Source organism: Ornithorhynchus anatinus, chromosome 2 (genome assembly GCF_004115215.2).
Source record: "Ornithorhynchus anatinus isolate Pmale09 chromosome 2, mOrnAna1.pri.v4, whole genome shotgun sequence".
Lineage (NCBI taxonomy): Eukaryota > Metazoa > Chordata > Mammalia > Monotremata > Ornithorhynchidae > Ornithorhynchus > Ornithorhynchus anatinus.
This window is the reverse complement of record NC_041729.1, coordinates 144,229,592-144,241,347: the sequence shown is the minus strand read 5'-3', so window position 1 is coordinate 144,241,347 and position 11,756 is coordinate 144,229,592. Positions and strand designations below refer to the sequence as shown.

At 46.2% G+C, this 11,756-nt stretch overlaps 1 protein-coding gene across 1 annotated transcript in view; it reads left to right on the top strand.

Moving 5' to 3' along the window:
- Nucleotides 1-11,756, top strand: part of IPO8 (importin 8) — a 112,784-nt gene that overhangs the window by 85,798 nt on the left and 15,230 nt on the right. Inside the window, exon 21 of the mRNA XM_029054597.2 lies at nt 3,490-3,710. Coding sequence (XP_028910430.1) covers nt 3,490-3,710 — 221 coding nt within the window. The remainder of the gene's footprint in view (nt 1-3,489; nt 3,711-11,756) is intronic.

Sequence of the window (11,756 nt, the reverse complement as noted above, 5' to 3'; positions counted from 1 at the left end):
ACTGTACTAAGCGCTTGGAACGTACAAGTCGGCAACAGTTAGAGACAGTCCCTGCCCTTTGACGGGCTTACGGTCTAATCGACGGGCTTACAGTCTAATCGATTAAAACTGTGAGCCCCACGTGGGACAATCTGATCACCCTGTATCCTCCCGGCGCTTAGAACAGTGCTTTGCACATAGTAAGCGCTTAACAAATACCACCATCATTATTATTGTTACTAAACCTGTCGGGATCCACTGTTTGCCCCCTGCTCCAGAAGTCGCCCCAATCTTTCTTCATTTGCCAGCCCTTCGTCTTTTATTCCAGTCAGTGGTTTAATAATCGTAATCGTGGTATTTGTTCACCGCTCTCTAAGTGCCAGGCACTGTTCTAAGCGCCGGGGTGGACACAAGATAATCGGGTTGGACACTGTCCCTGTCCCGCATAGAGCTCACGGTCTTCATCCCCATTTTACAGCTGAGGGAACTGAGGCGTGGAGAAGCGAAGCGACTTGCCCAAGGGCACCCAGCAGACAGGTGGCGGAGCCGGGATTAGAACCCACGTCCTCCGACTCCCAAACCCACATTTCATTCATTCGTTCATTCGATAGTATTTATTGAGCGCTTACTATGTGCAGAGCACTGTACTGAGCGCTTGGAATGGACAGATCGGTGATAGAGACGGTCCCTGCCCTTTTGATGGGCTTATAGTCTAATCGGGGGGAGACGGAGAAGAACAATAGCAATAAATAGAATCAAAAACTTTACATTTACTCTATGCCAGGCTCTGTCAGGTCGGACACGGTCCCTGTCCCACATGGGGCTCGCAGTCTTAATCCCCATTTTACAGATGAAGTTACCGAGGCCCAGAGAAGTTAAGGCAAGGTCACAGAGCAGACAAGTGACGGAGCCAGGATTAAAACCCGGGTCCTCTTGACTCCCAGGCCCGGGCTCTAACCACTAGGCCGAGCTGTATGGATATCTGATTATCTGCATATATGGAGAACATACACTTATGCCGTAATGCAGGTTTTGGCTAAAAGACTGTTGAAGAGGGGAACTTTCCTCTGACAAATGGAATCTGCGTACGGCCCGTTAGAAAAGATGGCCGCGCACACGTGTGCGATGTCAGATACTACGACGAGCGTTACCGCGAGAATGCAACCTCCACGTGACGACAGCTAGCTGACAGAGCGCCGGCCTGGGAGTCGGAAAGTCAGCTGTAAAATGGGGATTAGGACTGTGAGCCCCACGTGGGACCTTGTAAGAATAATAATAATATCGTCGGTATTCGTTAAGCGCTTACTGTGTGCCAAGCACTGTTCTGAGCGCTGGGGTGGATACAGGGCAATCAGGTTGTCCCACGTGAGGCTCACAATCTTCATCCCCATTTTCCAAATGAGGGAACTGAGGCACCGAGAAGTTGCGATTTGCCCAAGGTCGCACCACTGACAGGTGGCGGTACCGGGATTAGAACCCATGACCTCTGCTAAGCTGTAAACCCGTCAAAGGGCAGGGACTGTCTCTATCTGTTACCGATTTGTACATTCCAAGCGCTTAGTACAGTGCTCTGCACATAGTGAGCGCTCGATAAATACTACTGGAGAAGCAGCGTGGCTCAGCGGAAAGAGCCCGGGCTTTGGAGTCAGAGGTCAGGGGTTCGAATCCCGGCTCTGTCAGCTGTGTGACTGTGGGCAAGTCACTTCACTTCTCTGTGCCTCAGTTCCCTCATCTGTAAAATGGGGATGAAGACTGTGAGCCTCACGTGGGGCAACCTGATTCCCCTGTGTCTACCCCAACGCTTAGAACAGTGCTGTGCACATAGTAAGCACTTAACAAATACTAACATTATTATTGAATGAATGAATGAATGAATGAATGAATGAATGAATGAATGAATGAATGAATAAGCTCATCCTCATTCCACGGAGCCACGCTGCTTCTCACTGTATCTACCCCGGTGCTTAAAACAGTGCTTGGCACAGCGTAAGCACTTAACAAATACCATCATGATTATTAATGACTATTATTAAAAAATTTCAACCGGATGTATCTATTTAAAATATCATCACCTGGGTTTACGTCTCCCTTCCGAGCAGGGGTATTCTCATTCAGGGTTTACTGCGTGCACAGCACTGTTCTAAACACTTGGAAGAGCACAGCACAGCTGTGTCGCTAGTCCGCGTTCGCTGCCCGCAACGAGCTGTGAGAAGCAGCGTGGCTTAGCGGAGAGAGCCCGGGCTGGGAGTCAGAAGGACCTGGGTTCTAATCCTGGCTCCACCCCTTGTCTGCTGCCTGACCTTGGGCAAATCCCTTCGCTTCTCTGGGCCTCAGTTACCTCGTCTGTAAAATGGAAATTAAGACAGTGAGCCCCTTGTGGGACAGGGACAGCCTGACTAGCTTGGATCTACTCCAGCGCTTAGAATGGTGCTTGGCACATAGTAAGCACTTAACAAGTACCATCATCATCATTATTATTATTACTATTAACGAGCCATTATTTTAGCACCTGAAGAGCAGGAACTTCGAGGGCTCAGAACAGGGATTCGATGATAATAATGATATTGAGGGCTCATTATTCATAATGGGGATTTGATTTGATGATAATTGTGGTGTTTGTTAAGCGCTTTCTGTATAATAATAATAATGTCGGTATTTGTTAAGCGCTTACTACGTGCAGAGCACTGTGCTAAGCGCTAATGTAGACACAGGGGAATCAGGTTGTCCCACGTGGGGCTCACAGTCTTCATCCCCGTTTTACAGATGAGGGAACTGAGGCACAGAGAAGTCGAGTGACTTGCCCACAGTCACACAGCTGACAAGTGGCACAGCTGGGATTTGAACTCATGACCTCCGACTCCACAGCCCGTGCTCTTTCCACTGAGCCACGCTGCTTCTCATGCCAAGCACTGTTTTCTAAGCGCTGAGGTAGATACAGGGTAATCAGCTTGTCCCGCCTGGGACTTGCAGTTTTAATATATGTCACACTCACTGACCGTATTTTTATTACCCTATTTATTTTGTTAATGAGGCGTCCATCCCCTTGATTCTGTTTATCGTGATTACGTTGTCTTGTTTTTGTCCATCTGTCTCCTCCGATTAGACTGCGAGCCTGTCACTGAGCAGGGACGGTCTCTATCTGTTGCCGAACTGTACATTCCAAGTGCTTAGTACAGTGCTCTGATTCTGTGTAGTCTCGATTCTATTTAGTTGCCGTCGTTTTCAGTTGCCATTGTTTTTACGAGCTGTCCTTCCCCTCGACTCTATTTACCGCCATCGTTCTCGTCCGTCCGTCTCCCCCGATCAGACCGTGAGCCCGTCAGACGGCAGGGACCGTCTCTGTCTGTTGCCGACTTGTTCGTTCCAAGCGCTTAGTGCAGTGCGCCGCACATAGTAAGCGCTCAATAAATACTATTGAATGAATGAATGAATAGTCAGCGCTCAATAGATGCTATTGAATGAATGAATGAATGATAGGAATAAAATCACCCTCTTTTCTGTTTCGAACAGTGCATTCCCCTGTTTGTCGAAGTGGTGCTGGAGAGGTTGACCCGAGGCGTTAAAACCAGTGAGCTGCGAACCATGTGTCTTCAGGTGGCCATCGCTGCTTTGTACTACGACCCTAACCTGCTCCTCCAAACTTTAGAGCACCTTCACTTTCCGCACAATCCCGGGCCGATCACTACGCAGTTTATAAACCAGTGGATGAATGACACAGATTGTTTTTTGGGGTAAGTGGCTTCTTGGGTTCACGATTATTCATTCAATCCTCATTCGATAGTATTTACTGAGCGCTTACTATGTGCAGAGCACTGGACTAAGCGCTTGGAATGAACAAGTCGGCAACAGATGGAGACGGTCCCTGCCGTTTGACAGTCTAATCCGGGGAGACGATTACCCTACTGTAAGGTCTGCCTGTTCCTTGGAGACCTTTCCAGTGTACTAGATAAATACATTTTAGAAAATAATAATAATGTGGGTATTTGTGAAGCGCTTACTGTGTGCCAAGCACTGTTTTAAGCGCTGGGGTAGATACAAGGTAATCAGGTTGTCCCACGCAGCGTAGATAAATAATACGCGGTATACCAGGTAAATAACCACCGTGGCCAGCGTTTAGTACGGGGCTGGTATATTGAGAAGCGGCGTGGCTCAGTGGAAAGAGCAAGGGCTCGGGAGTCAGAGGACGTGGGTTCTAATCCCGGCTCCGCCGCCGTCTGCTGTGTGACCTTGGGCCAGCCACTTCACTTCTCTGTGCCTCAGTTACCGCATCTGTAAGATGGGGATTAAGACTGTGAGCCCCAAGTGGGTACCTTTTATCTACCCCAGTGCTTTGAACAGTGCTTGGCACATAATAAGCGCGTAACAAATGCCATCATTATTATTATTATAGTAAACACTTAAATACCATCATTATTAATTATTATTAGTGGACAGAACACAGCTCAGGAGTCAGAAGGTATGGATTCTAATTCCGACTCTGCCACTCGTCTGCTGGATGACCTTGGCCAAGTCACTTCACTTCTCTGGGCCTCAGTTGCCTCATCTATAAAATTGCAACTGCGAGCCCCACATGGGACAGGGGCTGTGTCCAACCCGATTTGCTTGTATCCACCCCAACTTTTAGTACAGCGCTTGACACACAGTAAGCGCTTAACCAACACCCGAATTGTTATTACGTGTAGGAAAAATGGAAAAGGAACTGAAGAGTAATGTAGGAATAGCGAGCATTAGAGGGGACCTGCTTTTTGATATTCGAATTCTAGAGCGTGGATATTATGTTCTGGGCCAAAGATTTGTGGAACTACTGGGGGTGATTATAGTGAAAGCTTTCTATGTAAATGTTACATAGAAGTGAATGTAAAGGAGAGCTGATGCTCAGCTCTGTTATCAGTATGCACAGCTGATCCCCCTGCCTATCCGATGCCCGTTTTCGAGATTAGCGGCTGTAACCTTGCCAAAGACGCTAAGCCCTTCCGTTGAGACGGCTCAGATTTCTCTCAGTTTCCTTTCAGCAACGGAAAGCAAATTAACCGTTGTAAATTTTCTGTGTGTTTACGTGTGGCCTTTCCTCTCGTAGGTGGGTGTAGATCCCATCAGTTCACGAATTCAGTAAATTCCTTCCCGGAATCCAGAAATCGAACTATTCGTCTGTACTTCGTGGCTCAGTGGAAAGAGCACGGGCTTTGGAGTCAGAGGTCATGGGTTCGAATCCCGGCTCGGCCACTTGTCAGCTGTGTGACTTTGGGCTTAGCGCTTAGAACAGTGCTCGGCACATAGTAAGCGCTTAACAAATACCAACATTATTATTATTATTATTACTTTTTCCCAATTTTGAGTACAGAAGAATCCCAGGAGGCATTTAATGCCGTGAGTGCTAGCAGCATGCCAGGGAAGAGATCTGTGTCCAGACCCTGCCCTTTCTCTCAACCCCCAGGGAACACATATAATACTAATGATAATTGTGGCATTTGTTAAGCGCTCGCTGTGTGCCAGGCACCGTACTAAGCGCTGGGGTGGTTATAAGCAAATCGGGTTGGACACAAGTCCCAGGCCCACATTTGGACACAGTCCCTGTCCCACATGGGGCTCACAGTCTTCATCGCCGTTTACAGATGAGGTCACTGAGGCCCAGAGAATTGAAGCGACTTGCCCGAGATCACACAGCGGATAAGTGGCGGAGCCGGAATTAGAACCCAGGTCCTTCTGACTCCCAGGTCCGGGCTCTATCCGCTAGACCACGCCGCTTCTCATAATTCCTCCTGCTCAGAGGAATTGAGGAACAAGGGGAGCTTACAGTGTGGGTCAACCATCCTCAGACCATGCCGTTTCCTGTCTAGTCTCCTCCAACTTTGCCAGTTTCCATTTCTTCCCCTCTGCCCCTTTGACTCCTCCTTCTCCCCCTACCTCCCCAAAACCCGGCTCTTTTTGCCCGCCGAAGTAGGAGTACTTCAGTCTTCTGAAAAGCGGAACAGTTTTCCTCCCACTTTGCTCTAGAAATGATATCCGGCGATATCCACTACATATTCCCGGAGAAGCAGGGTGGCCGAGTGGCTAGAGCACCGGCCCGGGAGTCCGAAGGCCCTGGGCTCTATCCCCGGCTCCACCACTTCGTTCGTTTGATTCATTCGTCCGTTGTCGTATTTATTGAGCGCTTACCGTGTGCAGAGCACTGTACTAAGTGCTTGGAAGGTATAATTCGGCAACAGATAGAGGCAATCCCTGCCCAATAACGGGCTCACAGGGGGAGACAGACAACAAAGCAAAATAAGTGGAGAGGAAAGAGTATAGTGTACGGTATACAGCCCGGGCCCGGGAATCAGTCGGTCATGGGTTCTAATTCCGGCTCTGCCACTTGTCTGCTGCGTGACCTCGGGCAAGTCACTTCACTTCTGTAGGCTTCGATTCCCTCATCTGTAAAATGAAGATGGAGACTGTGAACCCCATGTGGGACAGGGACTGTGTCCAACCCGATTTATTTAGGTGCACCCCAGCACTTACTCCAGTTATTACACATGGCTTAACAAATACCACTGTCATTATTATTACTAAACGGACACATTCCTTACCCACAACAAGTTTAGAGTCTAGAAATGAACCTGCCCGACTGAGCTGAGAGATCACACCTCTTTGGAGAACTAAGCCTACAGGTAAATAATCTCTCTTTCTGCTTCAATTGTGCAGAATATTTGTAGCCTACCATCTGTTTTCTGGAGAGGTGGATTTTGAATTTTCAGGCACTCATTTAGGCAGTTTTGTTGCTAGTGGTTCAGCCAGATGGCATTCCTCTGACTTGGAAAAGTTCTCCAGGCTCTGGAAGGATGTGTGGGAATTTATAAACTACTATTTCCCCATGTTGTTTTAGAAGAAAAAATATTGGTTTGGGGGAAGTCTTGAATTGTTTTATCTCTGGAACTGGAGCCAAGGTAGGGCTGCTTTGTTCAACAGACTATTATTCTTTGGTGAGCGACAGTGGGAAGACTAAGAGGGTGGTAATATCCAATAGGATTAACCAGTCTACATTTTCACTCTGCAGCAGAGTGAAGTATGAACTGGAGTGGAGAGAGACGGGAGACTGGGAGGTCAGCAAGGAGGCAGAGGCGGGAGAGGATCAGTGATTAACTCATTGAGTCATCGAGTGTGTTCCCACTGAGCTGGCCCAGTGGCATCGCCTTGGGGTTTGAAGTTTTTGTGGGTTCAGGGCGTCCTCCAGACCGGATAGGATTCAGAAGGGACAAGCTAGAAGGTATTTGCAGCCAACTTTTGATTCTATTTCTTTCCTTCAGTACTTAGTAAAATGAAGACCTGCCTAGCATAAATCTGGTAATCTTTGAATGTTCGTTTTAAAGGGCCTTTTTAAAAAAAAAGTTTTAGGGTATTTGTTAAGGGCTTACTATGTGCCCGTCACTGTTTTAAGCGCTGGGGTAGATACAAGATAATCAAGTTGGACACAGTCCGTGTCCCCCATGGGGCTCACAGTCTTAATCCCCATTTTACAGATGAGGTAACTGAGGCACAGAGAAGTGAAGTGACTTGCCCACGATCACACAGCAGTCACTCTATATTCGAAGTGCTTGATTTTAGAAAATACGGTAACCGTTGAATAGAGGGAACATAACTGGAGAACCATAACAAAATATCACTGGACCGATGACTCTCAATAAAAAAAAGTTCACGGATCTACTCTTGGATTTTTTTTTTTTTTTGGTTAGTTGTCTAAATGAAACTAACCACTCGAATTTTTGAAATTCCCCCAAAATCCAGAAACATTTCAAAGCAATTGTTTCAAATCTCAGGAGTCAATAATTGTGATTGTGTCACTTCCTCTCCCAGCCCTTCCAGCAATTTGGGAAAAGTGTTGATGATAATAATAATAATAATAGTCATTTGTTAAGCGTCTACAATGTGCCAAGGACTGTATTAAGCGCTGAGGTAGATAAGGTGTAATCAGGTCAGACACAGTCTCTGTGGGGATCGTATGGTGCTCACAGTTTAAGGGGGAGGAAGGATGGGCATTTCACCCGCAGTTTCCTTAGAGGAAACCGAGGCAAAGAGAAGTTAAGTGACTTGCCCAAGGTCACAAAGCAGGCAATGGCAGATCTGCCTGGAATTAGAAGAGTTTATGAACAGTGAAATGGAGATCAAGCAGAAGAGAGAAAAATATGGAGACTAATATGCAAAGTAGATTAATCATCCCTAAATGAAAAATTGAATATTTTCAGTGGGGAAAGAACCCCATAATTTTAATCTGACTGCAAGAAGTCGATGCGCTTTTTACATACTTCTTGGCTAAAGCATCAGGGAAAGACAAATTGCCTTTTTAGGAATCAAATTTCATAGTTAATACGCCAATTAGAATTCTGTGATCCTGTCGAGTTCCCTACTGACGAAGATTTCTGGGCTGTGGAATGTTCATGGAGTCTCTTGGCTCAGGACTCAAATGTACAAAGGAGGAAACATTACATTTCTGTAATGATTCGGATTCATCATCTGGAAATTCTTTTTTAATGATAATACTACCGCGTCCTCTTTACTTGCCCTGCAGGATGAGTATTTTGTGTAAATCATGAACACTGATGGTGGTGACTTTTTTGCTTTTTTTACGGAGTTCTCCTTGGGGGTTGGGCATTATTTAATCATGGTTCTTTATGACTTTTAGCGAATCATTAACGTTTACAATGTTAAGGCTTCCCGAAGAGATGAGCGGAGGGAACAAAACTTGGAAATCGGGCCAGCGAAATGGCTCGCTAAGGTTTCTTTAGCAGAAAAAATAAAACATCTGAGCTGAAGCAGATGCTTCCCTTAAATTAAAAGTAGTGGGTGTATTTCTCTAGCACTTTGTCACCCGACCACCGCCTTCAAATCGGTTACTGATCCTTCCCGAAAATGAGCAGGTATTAAGAACCCGCTTCTCCCAAGTAGATCAGCATTAGGGCACTGGAAGAATAGAGAGGCTCATCCTTACAAGTTATTTAGGGAAAGAGGTGGGGATCGTTAAATAAGTAGAGAAGGTGGAAAAGCCCAGGCAGAATGAGTCGATTTTTCTACTCCGTTGCAGGCCGCTGGCCCTGGTCATGTTAACAGAAGAGAATAAATGCTGTTTTGGGGTCAGCCCATCCAGCCCGGTATTTCGTTCCTGACCTGGACCACCAGATACTCGGAGGAACTTTTTGTAGTTCATCCTAAAGGTCACGGATGGACTGTCTGAGAAGCAGCCTGACCTAATGGAAAGAACACGCAGGTGGAATTCATTCAGTCCATTCAGTGGTGTTTATTGAGTGCTTACTTTGTGCAGAGCACTGAACTAAGTGCTTGAGAGAGTACAATAGAACAGAGAAGCAGCATGGTATGGTGGATAGAGTACAGTACAGTGCCTCAGAGTGTAGTACAATGCCTCAATGCTTAGTATATGTGCTTGGCATAAAGTAAAGCACATAACAAACATTATCATTATTCTCGTTATTATAGAGCATGGGCCTGGGAGTCAGAAGGTCATGGGTTCTAATCCCAGCTCCGCCACGTCTTCTGTGTAACTTTGGGCAAGTCACTTAACTTCTCTGTGCTTTAGTTACCTCATCTGTAAAATGGGGGGGGGGGGGTGAGACTGTGAGTCCCACCTGGGACAGGGTCAGTGTCCAACCCAATTAATTGATATCCACCCCAGCGCTTAGTACAGTGCCTGGTACATAGTAAATGCTTAACAAATACCGTAATTATTATTACGAACAGACACATTCCCTGCCCACCAAGTCAGAAGGACCTGGGTACTGTTCCCGGCTCTACCACTTGTTTGCTGTGAGACTTTGGGCAACTCACTTAAATTCCCTGTGCCTCAGTTACCTCATCTATAAAATGGGGATTAAGACAGTAAGCCCCTTGTAGGACACGGACCGCGTCCAACCTGATTAGCTTGAATCTACTCGGCATGTTGTACAGTGCCTGGCACATAGTAAACGCTTAACAAATACCATAAAAAAGGGTTCCAAACTTCACCCTAGTAACCCGCCATGGATTGCTCAGTTATGAATTTACCATACTCTTGAGCTTGTTGATATTTTTCAGTTGACGTGATTTCCTGTGAGAGCAAAATTCCAAATGCTTACCAGTGGCTCCGTGAAAGTGTTCTCTTCTGTAGTTTGACCCTGCCACCTTCAAGTTTCTCTGTGTTTCCCCTTCCCCTGGAGATCCAGAATTTAGAGGATGATTCCTATTTCCCCTGCCCCGCCTCACCCATCTCGATTGCTGTAATGGTCAAACACGTCCTCTCCCTGCCTTTAGAAATACACACAGAAAAGTCTCGATCTCTTTTGTCTTTCCTCCTGTGGATGCATCTCTATCCTAGAGTGGCAGGTCTGAGGAAGGTCTGGGGAAGGACCTTAAGAAGCATAGAAAACCAATCAATCAGTCAATCGACCGTATTGATTGAACCCTTACTGGGTGCAGAGCGTGTTGTACTAAATGTGATATTTTTTAAGCACTTACTATGTGCCAGGCACTGTATCTAATCAGGTTGGATGCAATCCCTGCCCCACGTGGGATTCCCAGTCTCAAGCCCCATTTTACAGTCGAGGTATATGAGACACAGACAAGTGAAGTGACTCGCCCAGGGTCACACAGCCAACAAGCGACGGAACCGGGATTACAACCAGGCCCGTGTTCTACCCACTAAGCCCTGCTGCTTGGGAGAGGACAATAAAGTTAGTAGCCATATTCCCTGCCCACAATGAGCTTACAGTCTAGAGGGGAGGACAGACATTCATATAAATAAATTGCAGATATGTACATAAATACTTTGGGGCTGAGGGAAGGATGGGGTGACCCAGAAGGGGGTGGGAGAAGAGGAAATGAGGTCTTAGTCAAAGAAGGCTTACTCTAGCCATTAAGACGATTAGAATATAAATTTCACCCTCACCTCATTGAGGGTGATATTCTTTGACCGCACATATTTGGAGGTTGACTGTTGTTTTAAAGGGAGGGGATATGGGAGCACTGAAGAGTTATTTTCACCTCAAGGGCTGTAGTGTTGCTTTGTATGTGCAGCAATTTTCCCCTCTTTTCTCGGAAAAGAAGTTTAGAAAATTGGACAGGTGGGATATTCTGTAGTCCTGCTTTGTATTTGATTTCTCCAGAGATACAGTTCAGAAATCGTGTTTGGAAACGTCAATCAGGGAGGATCCAAAACATTCAGTAATTTTTTTTTCCTATCATAGGATAGTGATTCTAAACAGTAGCTATTTTATTAATTGCTTAACTGCTCTCATCTGCTTCTTCATGAAAAGAGCTGTTTGCAATATGAAAGGAGTTAAGAAAGCGTACCGAGAGCCTTATAAACCGGTCTTCTACCCTTATTTAAAAATGTGGATTGGTTTATTCCAGGGAATTGCTTTATTAGACTTGTCTTTCCATTTTTATCTAAGAGCGGCAAGGACTCCCGAGGTACTTGGGCTCAAGTTGAGTCCTTGGTGCTATCACCCGAGACTTGATATCGCTCTGCTCACACCGATCCGACAGCCGGAGTAATAGGATTAAGGTAGAGAGCTCAATGTCGAAGCTTTAAGAATCCCATTGCCAGATGAATATCTGTCTTCTGCAGGGTGCTTTCTCCCTCTCCACTTTTGTAACCCTCAAGAAGAGTCAGGAGAGGAGGGAAGTGGAGGTTCAGGAAAAGTGAAATTGGCTGGGTGAGATTTGGTTCGAGTAAAGTTTTTTTTCACATAAGCACTTGCTGAGAGAGAAACAATTCACAGATCACCAAATTGAGTGTTCCTGTTTGGGAACGG